We start from the raw sequence: 24,138 nt of genomic DNA, 5'->3' as shown, positions 1-24,138 counted from the left end.
TGAAAGCACGTCTGGAGTTTGCTAGAAAGCATGAGAGTGACCCAGCTGCGATGTGGGATAAGGTTTTGTGGTCAGATGAGACCAAGATAGAGCTTTTTAGCCAAAACTCAAAGCGCTATGTGTGGCGCAAACCTAACACTGCCCATGCCTCAAGACACACCATCCCTACAGTGAAGTATGGTGGTGGCAGCATCATGCTGTGGGGATGCTTCTCATCAGCAGGGACTGGGCATCTTGTTACAACTGAAGGAAGAATGGATGGAGCAAAATACAGGAAAATACTGCAAGAGAATCTGCTTCAGTCTGCTAAAAAACTGAAGCTTGGGAGGAAACTCACCTTTCAGCAGGACAATGATCCCAAGCACAAGGCCAAAGCAACATTGAAGTGGCTCAAGAACAAAAAGGTGAATGTCCTACAGTGGCCCAGTCAAAGCCCTGATCTCAATCCCACTGAGAATATGTGGCACTATTTGAAAACTGCGGTCCACAAGAGTCAAACTTTTTTCACATTTTGTTGTCAGTGCCTCAGAGTTTCATGCATTTAAATGCAGATTTTTTCCCCCCACTTAGCTACACACCATACTCCACACTGTTAAGGGGAAAAAAGTTTTTATTGAGAAAAAAAAAAATATAATAAAAATAGAAAACTGAAAGATCATATTTGGATAAGTTTCCACCCCCGAGTTAATTAATAATTGGCGGAAGCACCTTTTTTTGGCAGCAATTACAGCTGTGAGTCTGTTGGGATAGGTCTCTACCAACTTTGCACATCTAGATTTGGCAATATTTTACCATTCTTCTTTAGAAAACTGTTTGAAGTCAAGTTCCTTGGGGATCGTTGATGGACAGCAATCTTCAAGTCATGCCACAAATGTTCGACTGGATTTAGGTCGGGGCTCTGACTGGGATGAAAGTAACAACGCCAAATGTGTATATGATTTGCTCTCGTACAAAGTATTGGTTGCTGCCAAATCAGCCATCTACAACTACAGTACAATACGAATCACAGGGGCCAAGAGAGAATCCCATTGTAAAGCATATCATGGTTGTTTTTCTGCGCTGATATCACAATATCATTCTACCAATAAGGTGAAATAGTATATGCTTGTAGGTATTCACTGTAATTCAGGCCACTAAAAATTTCAGTTTACAAAAGCTCCCTTATTTTGAAAACGTTGACAGGGATGTTGAACCATGTAAAGAAAATACAAACCCTTGTTAATTCAAACCTTACACAAAAAGCGAGTGAAGTTTAATTACTCTAATTAAATCGTATTTAAGAGAAAATTACCTGCTAAACAGGTTATAACATTTTTTTGCAACCAGTCGTTAAGATTTTATAAATCGGGAAAACTAAATTTAACGCCACTGGCTTGTGTTCGGTTTTAATTACATTGTTTTACATTGTTATCAATGAAATAATATCACTAAAATGCTCAGTTTCAAAGGGGAATTGTTACTGGGTTTATATTCTTTGTTTACTTACTTCATCGTTTACTAATTCTCTGTTATGATCAGACTCCAACGCCCTTATGACGAAGTTGCACACACGTGACGACTGGGGGCAGATCTGCACACTGGTTTTCAGAAATCAGCATGTTTTTGTAAACAATATTTGCCATCTGTGCGCAAATCCGCAAAAAAAAAAACTACTTGCAAGCCAGTGTACTGTCAGCTGCTAAACTAATGAACCATGTGACAGAAGAACTAACGCGCGATCATGCGCTGTCCAATCATGCTGCTTCTTTATTCCGGGATTTATTTTTGAATCCGAGGAGTGGAAAAAACCCGACATTGTTTCAGCAGCGCTGTGGAGTAATATGCCCTGTTTTTGTTTTATTGTCTGAATCTTATAATATAAACATGGACTTAGATTACTTTTTCCGTGAAATTAGTGGAAACGAAGATCGTTATCTGCAGTCACTGGAGCAGATTTGTAGAAAGGTGAGATGGTAATAGTATCTGTGCATGGTTTGCTGTGTCTTTCTGAACCGGCAGTGTTTTTTTTTTTAATGCATTGTGTAGTCCAGCGAAAGAACTTCAATACAAACAGTATTGGTTGTCAGTAACTCAGTCATGCCAAACTAATTGCATGGTTATTTTTTTATATACCATAGTGCAAAAAAGCTTCCACAAAATGGCGTGTATAATTTTTATAAGGTAGTTTGCAGATAAGGCTAAACTATACAGAAAAGGAATTAATAAATAGCCTACTGCCTTACAGTTTCTATGAGAATAGTCAGATAATTCCCCGTGATAACTTGGAGACTAATCGCTATTATTAACAGCATAGTCAATCTATACCAAAGCATCTATTTTTTTTAACGTAAATGGACAAATATAGTCTGAATTGTAAAATATGCATTCATCGTATTTGTCATACTTTCCTCTGTGTGGAAATTACAAGATGTCTGGCGTCGACGCATTGTCAAGACTGGCACAGCACTCGTTCTAAAGATTTGTATTCTTGTTGCCTGTTAGTGTAACTTGTATGTTTGAAGACTGTGCCTTCCTGGACTCTCATAGGGGCATTTACTTGTTAAATGAATTATTTTTTTCACATTTAATTGATCTAATTAAATTACCAAAACAAACAAAAAACGCTGCCAGCCAAAAGCCATGTTGTAAACTAGTGTGGACTCTGTAAGAGCCAGACAATTACGATTTCAGACTGTAAATGAAAATTAAAAGCTCACTTTATTGCAAAGGTGTTAAATGAAATACTTTATTGTTTTTGCAGCTCCTGTTACCTTTTGGACTTTTAGCCTCTTAGCAATTAATTTAATACACTTTCAATATCATCTGCTAGACCTGCTATATATACTGCATGGGGAGGCATTTTGCCCTACAGAGACAAGCCCATATGTGATTACATTATGGTGACAACAAAGTTATTGAGTATCAGAATTTAGGGAACACTGAGTGCACAAGTATCTTGCTTACAATTTTATATTTACATATGATACTGTGAATTGCAGGTCAAGGTGGTATTTTTTGTGTAATTGTAGCATGGGAAATAAAGTATACCGTACTGTGTGTTGATGTATTTGTTTGTATTTTGGCAGTATTCAGCAATAAAAGAGGATTCAATCATTGTTGACTTGGAAACTATGACCTGCCAGACACCAGATGGTAAGGCAGTTTTTTACTTTTGGTCTTACTGGACCTTACATACTGTTACACTCCTAATATTGAGTCTGTTTAAACAGTGTGGTGTACAGACCAATGATACCCTTTTAAACTGAAGTAGAATAACCCCTGTTTTTGTATGAATAGGTATACTGCCTTGGGACGGTGAAGTAGTATACAGCAAAGAGTTGAAGAGAAAGAAGTTACATGACAAGCAAAAGAAATGCAAGGTTTGGATATTTAGTTCCATTTATTGAGCAGTTTCTTGAGAAATAAAATAGACAAAACCGTTGTTTATTTAACACGACAAGGGAGCACAGGTCTGTGGGCTTGGCTGTGGGATACTGGTTAACACAAGCTGTTAACCAGTATCATAAACACACCAGTACATTTCCTTCCTTTTAAATGCATATCAGCCTTTCCTTTTGGGTGCCATTTTGGGTTCCAAACCCACACTATTTTCAGTAGGCCCTGTAATATGCTGCCTGGGTAACAGGAAAACCCTGGTTGTGACACTATAGTGATGTACTAGTGGAACAGACACAAATTCAATTTAATAATACCTGCTGTTCCCTCATCCTGTTCCTTTTATTTTGACATTTCAAAAAGGTAATCCAAATATCCATATATTTGTTCACTGTAATTTAAGTATTTTCTTTTTTTTGGGTAGGATTGTCCTCCTGGGGAGACCAAGGAAGGTAGGATAAAGTATTCACGACACTGGCATGCAGTGAATACTCAGCATTCAGAATAAGTATTAGTCATGTAACTGGCATATTCACCATAAGCTAAGCAGTATTCAGAGTAAGTTTTCAGAATAAGATATGTGGAGTATACCAAAGATTTTGTGGTTTATGGAGCTATCTTGTGGTATATTGCATGTAAACACTATTCCAAATACTTGCCTTTTTCTTTCCTGCGCATGCATTGCCCCTGTAGTCAGGGATTTAGAAAACTTGTGATGTCACGGCAAGCAGCGTTTGTGTTACTGTTGACAGGAAGAATGCATTGGGTACATAAGTACATACCCAGAAATGTGGAGTTTAAGACTTTGATATAGACTGTAATTTAATTAAGTGAAGCTTGTTCATAGCAGCCACTGGATATTGTATTTTATCATTGTTTGGTTTTAGTGTACAGTTTAAAAACATTTGTTGGGCTGAAATTCTGTTAACTACAAACATACAACGTGTGTTGTCTGGATCTGCCAGGTTGCTGCACTTCAAACAGAATGTATACAAAAATAAATGGAGATAAAAATGAACCCCCCCTCCTCTAATGGTTATAAATGACGTATTCAGAGCGTTTGGTTGGAGTTTTCATGGCTTTGATCCGCTATAGATACTTCTGCAGTGTACGATTATGAAGCAATTGACAGTTTATCGGAAGGAATACAATCCTGTTAAACCAGCCTTTGCACATGTGTTCAGTATTCATATTCCTGCATGTAAATCTGGAATAACAGTGGAATATTAAATTCCACTTGAATGTAAACAGATTACCTAGAATACTCCTACCACAATACTGTGTTCTGAATGCGTTCATATAAACATACTGATTGTTGTATTTACAGTGTTGTCACTAAAGCGTTTAAGCATGCATGTAGGTGTTACTGTACTTGTATGGTAGTAAAGCTGCTGATTTTGATTTACTACAGAAAAAAAAAAAAAAGCAGACACGTGACTTATTTATTATTTTAATATGCAGGGAGTGTGGATGGTTTCTGTCAGCCTGCGAGTGCCTCTGGAAAACATGTCGCAGAAAAGCTAAAGGTAAGAAATACATATAGGTTGCAGTGACCTGTTACATAGAACCATGCCTCCCACAGTCACATTCTAGTAGCTAAAGCCATGAAACTGTACCTCCTGGTGAAACCAAGCCCCCTGGAACAGTATGGCATTATTGTTACTTGATCCATAGAAACATCCAGACAGTGATCATACTAGAGAGAGAGAGAGAGAGAGATTGGTGTCTTGGCAATACTGTACAAGCTTTTATTTATTTTAAATCAAATTGGTTGAGTAAAAGCTAAATTAGTAACAGTAATTTTATTTATTTATTTATTGTAAACAGCACTGCATGGCTGATCACTTTTATTCTTGCAGTTGTTTGCCTGCAAAAAAGTTGTTGTCCAGATGTACTTTACATTAAAAACCAATAACAATGTTGCTACAGCCCTAAATGCAAAGAATCTGATTAATGTGTTCATTTTCCCTTTCTTTCACATTAAGGATGCTGTAAATGATGAAGAGATGATGGGTAAGATACACAGTTATAGAGCTAAGAAATGTTTTGGGGTGGGGGTGTGTGTGTGTTTGTGCAAACCTCTCCTATTGATTGCGCTTTGAAAGTTTGAGATCTGGACACTTCTATAAAAGGACAGTTGCTATTTTGGGATTTGCATGATGAGACTGTAGGTAAGGTACTATGTAAGCATTGCCCGAGAGGTTGTTCATACAGAGTGGTGGAGATTGTGTAAATATGGGTATATAGTAAGGGGTATATTCCTGGACACATTAAAATAAGCTTTAGAACCTCCACAAGAGACAATATCCTTGATGTAAGGTTGATTTTAAGTTGCTTTTTTTAAAACTTTTGTGTATTGTTTTGTTGCAGACTAGATAGGCAGCAGTTTTATATTGGTGGTGGGGGGTAGGAGATGAGCTGAGTGATAATTGTTTTGAGGTGATCATTGACTCCAGTTGAAAGCGTAGGTGGCACAAGGGAAGGGGGGTTGATAAGCCTATACCTTGCCAGGGATTACCTACAGCTGGATTTTGTTGGCGCTTTTACAACACTGCATTGCACCAGCCACCCATTTCTGGGGGAAATCTTGGTGTAACCCCTAAAAGTAGGTGGTTGATGCAATCCAGGTGGATTCTGCAGAGCTGTAAAATTCTCTGATGAAATGGACTTCATGATAGGAGACTGCATACCATGGTACATAGTACTGTTAAAAACATTTTATTTTAGTATTGCTAACTAATAGAGCAAAACAACAAAAGAAGCATTGGATGCCTTGCACGCCTTTCTCTCTGGTGGTGTTAACTCACCAATGGTGTGTCTGTCTATCGTGTTAGGCAATGACAGCAGGTATTCAGAGAATGAACAAGATTCTGCCGATGGACACTCTCTCCAGGTAAATAGAAGTTTAGCTAAGACTTTAGAGAACCTGATTTAAAAATGATATGTGGGGGAAACCAATACATCAATGAATCCCAAGGTACAGTAAGATAGACTTTCTTTTAAGCAGATAATCACAGTACTTCTAAACAAACATGAAGACAGTAAAGGCAAAACAGGAATCGGGTGTGGTATTTTTATTGTATTATGAAATCAGCCTTATTGGAAACTATTAATATTTTCATGCATAGTGGTAAAATTACCGTATTTATTCTAAGTTACCCCTGAATTCAAGTCGCACGCCACAAATACGAAGACCAACAAAAAAAAAAAAGACCATGAATAAAGTTGCATTGAATAAAAAAAAAAAAGAAAAAACCCACCTACTATATTGCAAATGTGTTGGTGGGGGGCTATGTACAGCAACATAATATAGCCCTGGATTAACTCCCTATACTGCAGCCCTTAACACAGTCTCTGTCCTTCCAATGACCTGTCAGCCACGCCCGGGTTTGTACGTCTTTGAATCTGCATTAGTGAGCTGGTGATGCGCTGGATGGGTATACGCAACAGGCTGGCTGTGCAGTGCGGTGTCAACCTAATCAGGGAGCGCTGCGGCTGAACTCCGTGTGGAAAATCAACACCCTGCAATCTCAGTCCTGAAGCATGCTATACTTTAACAGTCCTGGTTCTAGTTAGCAGACTTATTAACTTTTTATTCCAGTCACTTCTTAGCAGCTTGCTCCTCGCGCACTGCCCCCTCCTCGTTCTCACTTTGCTAAAAATGCACTGCCATAGAGTGCAAGCAACCTGAATGACATACAATTTAATTAACCTACCAGCCGTTATAACATGCGCACATGTAAACTGCTACCCTAGCTGAAAATCCTCGAATCCAAGTCTCTCCCCCAAAATTTTAACTTCTGTTTTGGTTAATGTGCATCATACATTTGAATAAATGTGTTATTTACCCAAAGATCCACCAAAAATCTCGAGATTCACCTATATCCCATACGTGTTAAATTGGAGTCAGATCAAAATACTGTTGCAGTATCTTTTTTTGTTTTGTTTTTTTGTACCAAGGTTATGACAAATACATCTCCAATAGTGCAAACAGTTTGATTTTGTCTTAAAATATGCTATGTCCCAGGGAAGGCATGGTTTTAATACCATCTTACTCACCACCACCACCCCTTATGGAATACATTTCTGTCGGTTCCCTCTATTCAATATCTTTTTTTTTTTTTTTTTTAAATCTTTTAGGATTTACAAGATGAGGAGACTACAGGTAATTGTGAAAAATAAATTGAAAAGTACAAAAACTTGTTCTGACAATAAAAAGAAAAAATAGCAGTTATTCTTATTTGCTTTATATCAACGGTGCAGATGGAGTATACAGTACTTAAGAAAAGGCCTGCATGCACATACTATATGTTTCTAATATTTAAGCTGTGTGGATCTTGCACCAATGGAAATAAAGAACAGATAATATTGTATTCCATATTGATCGCTTTGCTATAGCAGTATAAAACATCCCGACTCTCCAAACACAATATTGGGTTTATTATATAGATGTACCTTTCAAAAATTCAGTTGCTCGATAGGTAAATTGGTATGTTAGATTGAGGGGGATTAAAACAGCGGCAAGAAATTGTAAGGGTCAAGAATCCAGTTGCTTATTCATCAGTCACAAGCACGCATTGCAACTGATTCAGCCTTATGTGTTTAAAAAAATAAATAAATGAATAAAATGAAAATCTAATTATTGGTCACATGTTTTTATTAATTCCTAGACAGACTACAATGTAACTGTTCTGGCATTTCTGTGGTCCACTCTAGCTAAGCACGCAGTATATTTAAAATTGACCATTGGGACGCTGTGATCCAACGATGTACAAGAAGCTTGATAACATACAAGCTCAAGCTGTGAAGCAAAATTGCTATGCTTATTTATGCATTACATTTAAATATCATGCGTAAAACACCTAGTATGCAGCTTATCTGGAGTGCTGGGTGTATATTTAAATTGATTTGGTAAAAAAAAGGCCAGTGCTTTATGCTTGCCAAACTCAGCAAACCCAAGTACCTATCTATTTTCTGTATTTGCAAAGCCCCCATCAATTTACAAGTGTATTTATTGACTGATTTTATTTTGAAGTTCATGACTGTGACATCAGGATATTGGAGGACACCATGGACAACAGCAACTTTCTTCAGGTAAAAAACAAAAAACACACACACAAAGCAGATAATATAAAGGGCATTTCTTTAGGTTTATTTAGCCAAAATATTTAATTCAACAGTTGCATATGTCCTTTTCTTTCAAGTTTATTTATTATTTAGTTATTGTCTGTTCATTTCACTGCTATATTTGTAATGTCTTTAATGCATACAGAAGGAATGTAAGAGATACAAGTAACATGGATACACTCCTAAATGCATTCTAATCTTGCTCATTTTAATATCTTTCATTTTTACAGGATCTGCACAGTGATGAGAAAACTGGTAAGATGATTATGTTATCTTTGTTGGCTTGTCGTGATCTGTTCTACTAAAAATGAGAATTTGGAAGTTTGGGAAGCTCACATTGGTGCTACTTGTGTTCTATGCTGAGGACAAATATTCCTTTTATAAGCAACAAGAGAGCTCTTTTAAAGAAGATTTGAAATGCAAATGTTTAAAATGTATTTATTAAACTTTGCGTTTTCCTGCAATTTGACAGGGATACAAGCAAGGTACCGTCAAATTTATTTGATTTGTTAGAGATGTAGGCCTATAGACATGGGTTCACATAACTGGTGCGCATGCAAACCAATAAAGAAAAATGCAGCCTTTCATATTGTTTAAGATGCAAAAGCATACCGTCAGTACATTTAACAGGAAAGCATTTTTCATAAAGGCAGCGAGTGTGCTCACGTTTGCAAGGTGAGCCATATCTGCCTACCCTCAATGGTCTCTGGGAGGGTTGCAATGTATCGACAGTCCCCCAGTAATTCTCTTTTATGGACGCTTGAAACCGGAATTGATAGCAGGAATCTCTATTAAGCCGTCCATTCAGAGGAGAGGGATGCAGTTACGGGGAGTGGCATTAAGAAAGCTCACTGAGCGGGTGAGAGGAGGTGTCGATTGTTTAAAAGCTGTTACATTTAAATCTGAGTTTTAAAAAAAAATACGTTTACTTAACCATTTTACATAAAATATATTGCTCACCCTTGGTTATATCCTTATATAAATACTGTTGTGCCGTCAAGCTAACGTGTTCAGCATCACTAATAAAGTGATGAGGTGTTTTTGCTTTTGAATCCCCAGAGTGACAATATGGTAGTAGGACATTTTAAATAAATGGAGAATGCGTGATTTGTTAATTTAATAACCAGCAATCCAGACTCCTACTTAAACATTCAGAAACTATTGTTGTGGTCTCTGACACTGCCATCCCACTTGTGTGAACTGTGAGGGGAGGGGAGGGGAGGGGGAGCTTGACAGCGACTTGGATGATGGACCCCTAATTTTGGTGCACACTAAACCATTTCTTCTAGTACTCGTGTGAGAACCTAATAAGTTATGTGAACACGTTCCTATAGAGCCTCTTAATCAAGGCTGTCTTGTTTGTTTCAAACTTGAGTCTTGTTTTATCTTTCCTTACTGTTGTGACAATGTTAGTTTAGTTTTAAAAAAAAAAAAAAAAAAAAACCACCACCAGGCTACTGTTTGAAAGTATTTAGGTTGGAATGTATGTTTTGCTATTGCAAAAAAAGTGTTTTACGCTTTGATTTTTTTCTTTTAAAGTTAATGAGGATGACAGCATGTCTTCTGAAACTGAACACGACTGTGTTGCTAGTAACCAGGTACTGTACTTTACATACTGAATTTGCAAACCAGCAAAGCAAACCACAGCAATGTCCACCTCAAATGATTATGCGCATAGATTTATTCATAGTCATTGATCTCTTTATCAATTTCAAACCCACCCAACTAGATATTTGTAAGCTTTTAAGGGTGACAAACTTTCATAAGAGCTTCAAAACAAGGATGCTTTAAATACTTATGTGCTCCTCAGCTCCCTCACATAATTAAGAGCCTACAATTAAAGGGTAGGTCTTAGTAATGACCTTATTATAGAAAGACAATGGTGTAATTCTTTTAAAATTGAATGCCCAATCTGTACTGAAGTTTTTATTTATTTATTTTTGCTTTTCTTCCCAGGAACATTGCAGTGTTGAGACAGCAGGTAAGGTATATATTTAAATTCTGTATGCTTATTATTCTACTCGCTAGTCTCTCTACAGTACACTAAATGATTGAAGATAAGACATTGAAGACTATACTACCTCAAGGGTCGCTGGCTTGAGGCATGCTTGTGTCTCATGCTTTGGATAAACAGGCAGAACTTTCATGAACGGAAGAATGGATGACACATTCAGAAAATTAAATAAAATGAGTCAGGATGATCTATGAACTTTGTCTTTTTTTTTTTTTTAAAAAAAGAAGAAACAAAACATTGATAAAAATTTGAATATAGTAATTGAATATTGATCAGAGTGTATTTTTAAATCAAGAAACTGGAGTCTCTTGTGGTTGGTTGTGTTTTTGCTGCTCTTCACTGTTTTAATTTAAGGTATTATGCTCAATGAAACATTTCCTCTTGGTATCAGTATTAAGACTGGCTCCATTTTTTGTTCAGCATTGAGCTGCTCCCCAGTGTGTAAAAAACCCTTTACAAAGCGAGCCTTAAAATTTGAGTGAACAGAGCAATCTGATTGTCAAGGGACCCATTCTAATGCTGCCAGAAGTTATTGTGAGTTTGCAAGTGTACAAATGGGAACGGTTCTTCTGTTTTTCTTTTAGGTGATGACTGTATGATATTGGAAGCTAGTCAAAACCCAGCTGATAATGAAACTCTTCAGGTAAAAAAAAAAAACTGTAATTTTAACCCCAAAGAATATGTTCTTACTTTGTTGCTGTAAAACAACCGCAATACAGTGTGAAAATATTGTGGTCACTCTAGATTTCAGTTCTGCAGATAGCATGCTTGACAAGTGAAATGTAGAAAAGCTGCATCAAGTATTTTGGAACACATAACAAACACCCTTGTGGGTTTTATTTTTTATTTTTATTTTTTTCATTTTTGATTCTGAAAGGGTCCAAGTGGAGTTGGAGGTGTCCTTTCGATGGATGTCGGGAAACAGTACCGAGTTGATGTTGACATTTTGATGCAAGATGAGGAGGACCTGCCCGGCTATGTTTTGGTAACATTTTATTACATTTTTAAATCTTGCAGAGAGAGGTGGTTTAAAAGGCCAAAATCCATATGCAGCTGTATACCGTAATTGAGTTTCACTGTCGCATTGTTTTAACAACTAATGTCCAGTGCAGCATAGTTCAGTATGGATGATGGCCTATAAAACTGATCTATTTATCATCTGTAAAATCTTCTGTAAAATACCACTCTATTCACACTACCTATTTTGTGCGCTACAAGTAATTGTGTCAAACAAAATAATTTCATAAATTACATTAGCTGCATATATATGAAATATGCATTAAACAAAAAAAGGACACATGCATGCATTTACATTTTAAAATACGATATCTGATACTACTTGAGGTTGAAGGCAGTTCTAGGTTAAAGGTTTATATGCTGTTTTTCTTATCTGTTATCACTTGTGCTCCCTAGGTCACCGCATGTCACTGGCTGAAAGCATGTTAGTCAGTTTGGGAAATAGCTGATTGGTTATTGTCATAAAAGAAACCAGTATAGGGGTGAAATGATCCATGGATTCCTAATAGTTTTCTTTTCCCTAGTATAGTACCAGATATCATGTTTTAAAATTAAAATAAAGGTTTGGTATAATAAACTGCACGTTATGAGACGTATGAAATGAAGTTCTTAGGGAGAAATTGCATTGAGCTGTTTTGTTCGATTCTTTCTTTAACCTCTAATGTAAATATTTATTTATTTATTTTGTTTACTGTTCTCTTGCATGTTAGGTTGACTGGGTGCAGAAATCTCAACAAAGTCCAAACAATTTTGAAAATTCAATGGGATACCATGGGGAAAGAAACAAAGAAAATGCCTCTTTTGGTATGCATTATAAACATTTTAAAGTTAAAAATCCTACTGATTTTAAGTATAGTATTTATGACTTGGATAAGGAATCTGAACTATTTTAATGCCAAATGTTAAAATTATGTTGCTGTTAAATGCAGCCATTGATTATTTTGTGTCCTGGTTAGTTTGCTCCCTACCTCCCTCGCTATCCACATGAGAAGTTCCTACCAATTGTCATTTAGATTAATGCTCTGGTTTAAAAACTTAAAGCTACAGTATATGAACAGTCTAGAATAACCAATCTTTGATTCTGTAGATTGACTGTACCTTGAAAACACACTAATGTTTTGAAAGACAGAGCTGTACATTTTGTACTTTTGCATAAGTAGTAGAGCAATTAATTATGCAGTACTTTAGCAATTATTCAAAATGTAAAATATTTGTTCTTTTCATATTTGGTTTGTGTTTTTAATATAACGTTCTCTCTCTTTCAGTTGTCACACCTGTTAAAGCACCTAATCGATTGAAACCTTTGGAGGAAACATTTGATGTAACTAATGTGTCTGGATTGGAGAGCAGTAACAGTTCCTCGGATTCTTTCCTGGCTGACCTGTATCCTGGAATGGTGGCTAAAATGCAGAACGTAATAAAGAGGGAGTTAAGGGCACATGCTGCAACTAATGTGCTAAAACATTATCGTAAAAACTCTTGGTATAGCAATTCAAAGTCTTCCTTTTCCAAGGGTATAATTCGGAGAAAGAAGTCTAAAAGTAAACACAGCGAGACTGTAATTCTACAAAAAGCTGATCATGCATCCTCCTCTGAAGGCATTGATATAGTTCAGTCTCCAAACCAGCTGGATAAGGGGTCGCCCTATAGAACCACGATTGCATCTTCAAATGGCAATGTTAGTTCTCTTGGGGGACATTTCCGGCCTAGAGATTCCTGTCTAACCAGTTCTTCAGCGGTTTTTGAAACCAGTCCCCATGTAGTCTTTGCAGGTTCTCTTGGACATAAATCCCTGAGTGAAACTAAGATTGCATCCACTCCTCGTACACCATTAAGAGAATCAATTAAAGCCTGTTCTGTGGGACATGAACCCCTCTGTGAAACCTTGAATGATTCCTCTTACCAAACATTACCTAGAGGGAGTCCATACGTAACCAATCCAAGTTCTTTGTCCAGTAAGCCACCAAGAGGGGACTCCTCTGAGGCTACAGCAAGTCCATTTAGACATGAAATGGCCAGGAGATCTCTTCTGTCAGCCATGTCTAGTTCAGTCGCAGTTACACCAACAAGAGGCAGATCCTATGAAGCTTTTACAGTTGAATCACCAAGAAGGGAGCTGCTTTCTGTCAAAAGTTCTATGACTATTAAACCAATAATGAGGAGACTCTGCGAACACATTCATAGCTCCCTTGTGCCAGGGTTACTCAATGAAACCATGATTATTTCTCCAAAAGAGAAAATGTACAATGCCAGTGAAAGTTTAGTTCAACTTGAATCACCAAGAAGGTGTGTTTCTGCTATGCCAAGTTCTTTGGTAGTTACACCAACAAGAGCAAGATCTTTTGAAACCACGTCAAGAAGGGCACTTCTTTCTGCTAAACCAAGTTCTCCTGCAATTTCACCAAGCATAGAGAGAGTGATGCAGTGTTCTGTTGGTAATGAACTGCTAGGATGTGAACCTTTGTCTGTTGCAGTTAATCCAGCAAGAGAGAGATCGTGTGTGGCTTCACAAACAGCAAACTCTGCTGCTATGGAAAATGTGGTGCTAAGACCAAAAGGCGCTTGTCGTTTACTAAGAAGGAGTCATTCATATTCAGGATTAAGCCAGAAAAACAGCGGAGTGAACAAAGAATTTGCAAGCCTTTATCAAAGGCTGTGTTCCCCAAAAGGCAGCAATAGTTTGCTAAAGGAAGCTGGTAGAAATGAGCGAATATCTTTTTCTCCCAGTTTTAGAGCTGTGAAAAGACCAAGTTCTTGTTATCCATGTGAAGCCAAAAGAGTCTGTGGTGAATTTGAAGCAGTCAGTTCCATGAAGACTTTGCCTCAAAATGGCAGTTATCACATGCAGCAGAACAACTCTCCAAAGTCATCCCCCATTAGGAGCAATACAGGGAGTATTCTAAGACCTCGTGTGGCAAGTGCTTGGGATGCAATGAAATACAGATCCTCATTAAGAAAAACCCACTCGTATTCTAGCTTACAGCATGCTGAACTCCAAACAAGCCCATTGAAGATTACTCAGGTAAGAACTTGCGCTGGTATTAGGTTTATGGCATGTACAGCTATGGCCAAAAGTTTTGCATCACCTAGAATTTTAGGATTGAGACATTTAATTTAAAAAATTAAAAATAAACGTTAACAGTTTAGACATCTCCCTTTTTTGAGTTCTACCATCTTTACACTGATGATGCTCATATCCCAATTCAAGACTCTTGTTCTTGCCTACCGCTCTTCACCACTTGCCCCATCCTACCTCCAATCCCTTGTGTCTCCCTACACTGACATTGGCGGAGAACTACAGGACTGCCCCGTCTCTCGCTGCCATACACCGCCTCCTCAAAACCCACCTGTTTAGACCTACTAGGCACTGGACTTGCCTGACCTTCACACCACGTTACTGGAGGATCCTCAGCAGATGCACTATTGATCCTTGCACTATTGCACTACTAATATGTCATTTTAGATATAACTTGTAATCCTAACTTGTTGCATTCTGTTTCATATTGTATTTTACTAGTATTATTTACAGTTACTGTAAACTACTGTTTTAAAATCTTAATCTTGCATTGTAATCCAGTAACTGCCCTGTAACACCTGTAAGTCGCCTTAGATAAAGACATCTGCCAAATAAATAATAATCCTCATGTAATCAAAGAAAATGCACAAATGTATCACAGGCATCTACCATAAGCCATAATAGTAGTATAGTATTTAACATTTTTCAATTTGTCATTCAGTATATTGAAAACTACAAAGTGGTATGTAATTCAGTATGTTAACGTAACATTATTCAGCAGGTTTCATTCAACTTTATGAAGCAAAAATGTTAATTCTATAGGGTGATGCAAAACTGTTGACCATAGCTGTATATGCAAATATAAGACAGTACAGTTTTTCTTAATTTCTAAAAGCCATATCAACATATCTAATGATCAATCAATGAAATACACTACCGGTCAAAAGTTTTAGAACACCTCCATTTTTTTCCAGTTTTTATTGAAATTTACGCAGTTTAATGTCTCAATGTACTTTAAAATTAAAGCATAGAACAAATAAACAATTGGAGATAAAAAAAAGAAATCATGGAATCGTTTTGTTTAACAAAATTTAATCTAAATTTTTGACTCAAAGTAGCCACCTTTTGCAGATATAACAGCCGAACACACTCGTGGCATTCTTTCTACAATGGAAATCAATATTGTTCGGAAAGTTCTTCCCAACAGTTGTAGAAGTTCCCACAAATGTGTTGCACTTGTAGGTTGCTTTGCTTTCACCCTTCTGTCCAGTTCATCCCAAACCAGCTCGATGGGGTTTAAGTCTGGAGATTATCTTGCTGTAGGATGAACCCCTGACCAACTAGGCGTATACCAGAGGGTATTGCATGGCGCCACAAAATGCTGTGGTAGCCGTTTTGGTTCAGTGTGCAAGTCGCCGACTGTGGATCCAGCAAAAGACCCCCAGAGCATCACGCTTCCTCCTCCATGTTTGACAGATGGTGTCACACACCGAGGAACCATCCTTTTGCCTACTCGGCGGCGTACAAAAACCCTGCGTGATGAACGGAAGATATAAAATTTTGATTCATCGGTCCATAAGACCTTCTTCCAGTCTTCAGTAGTCCACTGGCGGTGCTTCATGGCCCAGGCAAGCCTCTTTTTCTTATTTTGCCATCTTAGCAATGGCTTTCTTACTGCCACTCGACCTGTCAAACCTGCAGCTCGAAGTCTTCTCTTCACAGTTGAAACTGAGACTTGCTTACTTCGACCAGTGTTTAGCTGTGCTTGAAGCTGTTGTCCTGTGAGCCACCTATCACACAAGCTGTTGACTCTCAGAAACTTGTCTTCTGATTCTGTTGTGTCTTTGGGTCTGCCAGACCTCTTCCTGTCAGAGTTTCCTCCAGTTTCCAAGTGCTTTTTGATGGTGTAGGAAACTGTACTCACTGACACCTTGGCTTTCTTTGCAATTTCTCTAAAGGAAAGACCTACACTTTTAAGGGTTATAATGGTCTGTCTTCCTTTGTTAATTGCCTTTTTCTCGCCATTATGATAGCAATATACTACTTCCTGCAGTACAATACTGTCCAAATAATGCTTAAGAGGGTGTAGTAACACAGTCTGTTCCAACACTGCTTTTATACAGACAGAGGGTTTGTAAGTAATCAACAAAAGTTGGAACACCTGTAGGAATTGTTAGCATCAACTTTCAAGGCTTAATTTACTTCCATTGCTGCAGAACAGCTGTAAGTTGTTAACCCATTACTTGTTCCCTGAAAAAGGCCTTTTTGTATAACTCTGAAATGTACATTATTTTTCAGTTTTTGGTAACCTAAACTTTTTTTTTCTGGCAGTTTACCGCTTACCTTTGTACCATTTCAGGTTATTCACTGGACTTGAACTGCTTAAATTTCAATAAAATCTGGAAAAATGGGGGTGTTCTAAAACTTTTGACTGGTAGTGTATTCATTTCAAATCAAATTAAACTTAGTTGTAGGTCTTTCTTGGAAGTCACTTTTATTTGTATTATTTTCAGATACCTGAGAATTATACTTCTGTAGTTGGCGGTGGACATAGTAAGTATAAAACTGATTAGCTTCCTTTTCTTGACAAACTTGTTTCTAATTTAATCTTTTCTGCCGTGTTTCTGTTTACATTGAAGAAATATGCTTACAACTGGGTCTGTCTTTCAAATCTATACAACTGATGAAGGCATTAGTCTAAATGTGTGTAAGTTTGACTTCTTACTGCTTGTTTTAAGCTGTTGGTTATTACACAAAACCACTCATATTTTGTCAAAGATGATTTGACTTCCTTTCATGAATTGGAAAAATGTAATATGTGCTGCTGGATTGTATGTATGTTCTCTTTTTAAACTCTGGTCATATTGGTTTGTGTAATACAGTAGACTCTCGCTAATCCAAACCTGTTGGGACTAGACCCTGTTCAGATTAGTGGTTTATACGAAACATTCCTTGTCTAGGCTTTGTTTAATGATTTTGGTAGTTCAGTTTCATCAAAAATAAGTAATAGCCCTTGAAATAAAAATCAAACGCAGAACGCTGTGAACATGTCCCGTATGTCGTAGAATTGAGGGTTTCTGCAGCTGCTGTTGGTATGCATTGTGATGGTTGTAAATCAGTTTGGAATACCAGGGTTCAGATCGGCAAGAGGCTGCTGTATATAGACACCAAGCAGAGTCTTCTGGCTTCCTGCTTTATTTAGTAGTTCAAGCCATTTCAGAATTTAATAACTGCCTGCTGATTTGTTGTTTTTAATGTGGTGCTCTCATTTTATAACAGAGCAATCCCCTTTGAAAGTGATACATGGTAAAGATGGTATAATCTTTGTAAAGCTGCAGAACACTGTTTCGCCAATGATTCCCTCTTCTAAACTCTTTTAAATTGGTAAGTTTATCTCCTATATAGTGCAAAGGTCAACAGAAAGGGTATGGTAACTTGTCATGATAAAGGTGTAAAATCATGCATTACATTAATTTAATTGCCTTTTGGACTTTTTTACACATAGCCTAATCTACTCCAAATACAGGACCAAACGTTCTGGTAAATAAAAAGTTTTGCTACAGCTATTCCAATGTTGGAATACAAATATTCTGGACAGATATATATCCATTTAGATAACATGTGTTTTCATCATTTAAAGCCAAAGATAACCTACAGTTACTGATATTTTAGAATCCCATTATATACACAAAGAAACAAAATGCCAGCAAACTATCAGTAATAGTAAATGCACCTAATATGTGTATCAGTATATACAAAACATCAATGTGACCATTGAAAATTGACCTGAAAAAAATATTCTCCACTGATTACTAATCGCAGTATTATGGATCTGGTGCTGCATGCTTGTGGTATTTGCATAGGTTATAGTGATTTTGCAGTGAAGAACACAGCATGCTGGTATCCCATGAAGCCTGTTACTTAATGGGATTTCTCTAATTACATTTTTTTACAAAAAAAGACGACTTTGGTGGCTCTTTTTGTGAATAAGCAAAACATTTGAAGATGGTATGTAATGAAATTCTACATGGCTGTAGGTTTGCAATTGTGTTGTCACTTGTGTAACCTTTGTTGTTGGCTTATCCTTATTCACCGGTAGAAAACCACATACAGACTCTAGGTATTTAGAAACGATAGAATACAATTGAAGACATTTTAAAACAAAAGGAAATGTATATTCAAAACATGTTCTTGAATTTTATTATGTTTGTTTAGTATTTCTAAATTTAACGCTATTGAGGTTTTTAAAAGTTGTGTTTGAGACAAAAGGTAGCACGCTTCTTAAGTAACTTGCAGTGTTCCTCATTATATGTCCCACGGCCAAAAGTGTCCCTCGGAAACCCAAGGAGTGGCTCTCCAGCTGCCACCATGTAACACTCTGCATTTTTTGTGCATCTTTGTTATTGATATTGCTTGTTTCTTAGTTTTTTTTTTCTTTAATTCCCTTTTCACCAGCTCCCGTCACTTTAATCCGTTAACCCGCCTACTTTTTAGTTATTCAGCCAATCAAAAAATCTAAATCATAAGCCTACAGCTCCTGCATCACAGTACAATGGTTGTAGTTGCATCTACTGTAGTCTGAAATAAGGAGGGTATTGCCGTAAAAAAAAAAAAAAAACGTTAAATTAATAAAAAATGAGCAATAGTTGAAACTGAGGCAGATGCACTGGTTTTGACTGAAGCCACCGAGACTGCTCCCAGTCAACATTGAGTTCCCAGTTCACGCCAGGCTGCAAGTCTTCTTCAACTTCAATCAACACAAGTAAGCGAGAGTGTGATGACTAAAACGGATGCTCTTAAAGACAGCAGAAAATGTAACTCTGGGAAGATGAGGTGTTTTTTTTTTTTTTTTTTTTTGTTACGGAGTTAACAAATAAAGCCACCTGTATGGTTTGTCAGTCATGAAACGGAGCAATCTGGAATTGCACAACTGTTATAAAGAAACTGAAAGCTTCCCTGAATTACCAGGAGTAGTTGTTAACTCAAGCAACAGAGCAGGAATCTATAGTTACTTAAGTGTCTTCAAATTTTATAGGGATTTTATGTAAACGTAAAAATAATAGTGGTGGTAATTTGGAATTCTGGTTTAAAGTACTTGATGAAAAATATCCCACATTGGTATTCTGTGCTTTTTAAGGGACTGTCAATTTTCGGTAGCATGTGTGTGCTGAGCCAGCTTTTTGGCAATGAGCTCAATGAAGAACAAGCAGAGTAACATACTGCGACACAACCACCAGCAGCATTGCCTGCGTGCCGCAACCTCATCCTACCAGCCATGTTATCAGAACATTACAAGCAAGTTCACTCGTTTCCAAAGTTCAAACAAATAAGGATAATTAAAAAAAAAAATGTATTCCGTTTTAATGTTTGGGGATTAGGCGGTTATAATATTTACATGTGGCCCGCCAGTGATCAGAGTTAGGTATGTGGCCCGCCAGAATACTTTAGTGGGGAACACTGCTCTAGAGTAAATCATCATGTGCTAATCTCAATTTAAAAAAATCCACTTCAGCCTTTAAAGGAAACTCAACATACAAGTGAATTGAAAGGTGTTATTTTTATTTTTTATTTATTTATTTTTTTACACACAGATGTTTTGGTCAGGTGTGTTACAGAAATACTTGTTGAACTAATGGGATATTCTGAAACTCTTTCAGGGCATCCAGACTGCTGACCTATCTTTTGTCCTGTGTGAAAATGTGGAATATGCCCCCCCAAGTGTATGTGGAAAGTTGTTTTAAATTTGTTTTAAATGTTTATACAGTACCAACATAAATTCTGGAAGCAGCAAATGATTAACAGCAAGGCTAGTGGTGTTGCCAGTTTTTCCTTTCAGCTCAGACCGCTTGATTCCTAAATGCCTTGGGTCTGTGAATAATCATCTCTCTAAAAAATATGGAAAAGATTTTAATGAGCCATCTCAAGTATAATAGTGCCCCAAAATGTTTTCCTTTTTGGGAAGTTTGTTGCCGGATAACCTCACTGACTATTTGCTCACTAAATATCTCGGTATCCATGAATGGAAAATTTAGTTTTAAAAATAAGCAAAATAATCCCGCAAGTGACAGATTATGTGTTTTTAATGGAGACAAGGAACTATTCAGGGATACCAATATATTTGGTGAGCAAGTAGTCTGAGTGAAGGAGGTTATAGCTCCCCATTCTCAGAGACACTTGAGATGCTTTGATCTTGAAAATATTTTGCATCTTTTTTTAAGAGGTGGTTATCTATTCAGGGTGACCAGTGTGTTTTAATGTGTGAGTGAGGGGGGGGGGGGTAAATCGGCAATAGTCATCACTCTGCGTTCTAGAAGTTCATTTTGTTTCCATAACTTTGTGCCAGTATTGTATGCAAATCATTGTTGTCCAGGTCAACTGGAAACGTGTCATTCTCTGACCTGTTTGTTTAGTTAGGGTTGTTAATAACTTGTTTGTTTCTATATGTGTAAATGGATTCATTGAAGAAAAAAAAAAAGTTTAACCATTTATATTTTAGTGAGTGGTAATCACAGTGTGAAAGGTAGAATGGAAAGGGGTTTTATTATTGTTTCTTTTTTTCACACTGAGACTTGCTTTTAAAAAGTTTAAGCTCATTATGTGTATTTTTCAAATACAGTGGTATATATTCCTGGTACCAAACTGCTTCCTGTAAATCTGGTCTAAAACACAGGAAGTCATCAAACTTAATAGTGAAAAAAAAAGAAAAAAAAAAAAAAAAAAAAAAAAAAAACTGTATTAAAGAGACAAACAGTCTGAGATATTCAGCACCTGAAAACAGGAAATCTATTGACTTGAGTAAAGTATTCAGGTACGATCATTACAACCCCATCACTGTGGATAATAGACGTAGATTAATTAATTGTTGTTAGTCACAAACCTTGTAAATTGTAGTTTTAATTTCACACCAAAATATTTAAAGAATGCCATTTGTTTTTTAAATGTTATATTTCAAAAGTTGCCTTTTTATATTTGAAGATGTTTCAGAAGATCTTGTTAATGTTTTTGTAGCATGTTATTATGTGGAAATTGTTTCCCTAAAGCTGTAACTTAAAGCTGTTAAATCTGTTGGAACCACATCCCGTGAGAAGGCAATTAACAGTTGAATCTGTTTGGGTTCATCAAGATCTGAAAAGATGCCAAGTTTATTATAAATCTGATTTTTATTAAATACATTTAAATAAGACTGGCACACGTGTGTATCAGTTGCTTTAATACCTGTACAAATTCTCAGTTCTCATCTGTAAAAAAAGCAGAACATATTGTAGCCATCCTGGTGGCACAGCCTCTGCAATGCAAGCAGCTGAAGTAGTGTGAAGGGTTTTGGAACATGTGCTGCATCTGCACAAAGGGAAATAGATCTTTCGCCCCTGTGGTTTGTTGAGTTTAAAACTTGCCTTAATAAATGTTCCCTGTTGTGAGATGTTGTGGACTAGTTTGTTAGTTTACAGGACTGTGAAATTGCTTGTACTCTATATTGTGTACCAGATATATGCATATGCTCGTGGTGTTTTTTTTTTTTTTTTTTGAGGGTAGTAATTGCAATCATTAAAAATAAAAAAAACTACAAAGTGCAGAAAACATGATTTAATGGAATACATTGGGGTGTGCCAGAAGATAATCTGCAACGCTACTTACCCAGGCAAGTCCAATCATTAGTTTCATGGTAATGCCAGCAGACTCAAATTCTGTTTAATGAACTATGAAACAATACAACTGGTTTCATTTGAGATGGGCACTTGTAGAATATTTGGACCCAGATATTCTTGTGTATTTAAAAAGTCAAGCACATGGCCCTTTTAAGTTTTTTTTTTACAGTTCTGTTTTTTTATTTTATCAGGAAAATGTAACTGAGACATAACTTCCCAATTACAAGGGTATCCTGGGTGCATCACAGCATGCAACAGCAGCATACAGCTATACAATCATTTAGTACAATCAAACATCATGGGAAATAAACAAATAGCAGTTCAATTAAAAAAAATAAATAAAAAAGAAATTCAACCTGTCGTTAGATGACGCTCAAATCGTCACTAATCTTGACTTCTACCAAGTGCTAAATTTGCCTTTGCGGGCTTGTGGAAGAAAACTGGTTGATCTCCATTGTGTTTTGGTGACCCCTACTGGTCAGACTAGTCCCTGTTTCTTAAGTAGGTGAAATACCATTGCCTTGACCGAGGCAGCTGTGGTGAGGCAACCTTTTCAATTGTTGAGGAATACTCCAGGTGACTCGAGTGCTACCTTTTTACAAAAATGTTTTCAACTACATTTTATTTTCAACAGGGCTATTTCTTGCTCCAGATTTAGGCTGAGCAAACCTTATTGTACAGTACCCTGACATTGGAATGAGAACTTCCAAGTCAGGAGCTCCTAGAGACTTAGATGGGAACCAATTGAGGCCTTTTCCCAAAGGTGTCATAAATGTTGTCAATGTAACAAAAACAACATATAATGTCCTTATTTGACTGGTTCAGCGCAAGCCTCCCCGTCTAGGTCACAAGAGTAATAAACAGGCTTCACAGAAAGAAGTTTGTTTGCCTCCAGCTGAAAATGCTTTTAACAAATAAACTAGAAAGCCAGCTAGGTCTGGTTTCTTAGGAAGTACAGTACAGTGAACTGGACAAATGTACTGGTTATATTAATGATGTCATGCCAACAATAGGTAAAGATCATTGTCAGATCAACCATTAAATGTAGACTAGCTAGGCACCAAACTCGACTAGAAGCAAATAACTCATGCAGGTGCTGCACAGAAAATGGGCATCCAGTGTAGTGCACAGTCCCCTTGTATTGCATCCAAATTAGGTGAGGAGTCAACATTGCAGTAAAACTAACCCACAACTAGCACAAACACGTCAAAGCATACTTACAGTACATATTTAAATGCCATTTTTCGTGAGACAATGTTATTACAGTTGCAATCTAGATAAAACTATTAAAAAAATAAATACAATTGCCATGAGCAATAATGTTACAATCTAGTAAGCAGAACTAGTACTAGCAGAATATCTTAATGTTTGGTTACGGATCACCTCAGCCTCACAATGGTCATTCTCCATTAAGTAAATGCCCTTTCAATGTATTACAGCATTGGACTCTAAGCTGAAACCCTCGCTCTAACTGAAACGTTTATACAGCAGTTGTTTGTCAAACAGTACAAAAAAACCCCTCAAATTGTGTCTTCATACACTTTTTTGATACATATTGTAATTGCTATCTGAAAAACACTGTCTGCTTCATAAACAATGTGTGTCTTTTGTTAATTAACCTTGCATTTGGTGAATTATTTAATTATTTCGCAAGTAAAGCCAGTACTGTTAGATATTGATATATTCCTAATTTGATCACCTTTCCCTATTGTAGGAGTTGTCAAGCCTCATTTTTCAAAGCACCTGCTATGAGTACAACTGTATAACCAAACCAGAATGTGGTCACACTAAATGGGAAGCAACCACAATAAGTGCACGATATAAGCTGTATTTCACAAAGCTATATATATATATATATATATATATATATATATATATATATATATACACACACACAAAATTTGTGTGTTATATAAGCATTGTGAATAGTGGCAAATGTTGCA

At 36.9% G+C, this 24,138-nt stretch overlaps 1 protein-coding gene across 2 annotated transcripts; it reads left to right on the top strand.

The window, feature by feature from the left end:
* Positions 1-1,626: 1,626 nt before the first annotated feature.
* On the top strand, positions 1,627-24,017 carry LOC121328091. 2 transcript variants are annotated; one of them, XM_041272576.1, is made up of 19 exons: positions 1,627-1,944; positions 3,066-3,132; positions 3,277-3,359; positions 3,800-3,827; positions 4,837-4,901; positions 5,361-5,388; positions 6,210-6,268; positions 7,516-7,540; positions 8,411-8,469; positions 8,733-8,757; positions 10,042-10,100; positions 10,459-10,483; positions 11,101-11,159; positions 11,394-11,501; positions 12,244-12,337; positions 12,799-14,555; positions 17,063-17,102; positions 17,829-17,933; positions 19,005-24,017. In XM_041272576.1, exons 1-18 carry the CDS (start codon positions 1,687-1,689, stop codon positions 17,927-17,929), a joined length of 2,940 nt encoding a protein of 979 aa, XP_041128510.1. In that variant the 5' UTR covers positions 1,627-1,686; the 3' UTR covers positions 17,930-17,933; positions 19,005-24,017. The 2 variants fall into 2 exon arrangements, with proteins under 2 accessions (XP_041128510.1, XP_041128509.1); XM_041272575.1 differs by having other exon boundaries at positions 1,628-1,944; positions 20,207-24,017.
* Positions 24,018-24,138: the final 121 nt, after the last annotated feature.

The sequence above is a fragment of the Polyodon spathula genome, chromosome 15, assembly GCF_017654505.1.
Source record: "Polyodon spathula isolate WHYD16114869_AA chromosome 15, ASM1765450v1, whole genome shotgun sequence".
In the NCBI taxonomy this organism is placed as follows: domain Eukaryota; kingdom Metazoa; phylum Chordata; class Actinopteri; order Acipenseriformes; family Polyodontidae; genus Polyodon; species Polyodon spathula.
The sequence above is the reverse complement of the archived record's forward strand: the minus strand, read 5'-3'. Positions and strand labels throughout refer to the sequence as shown.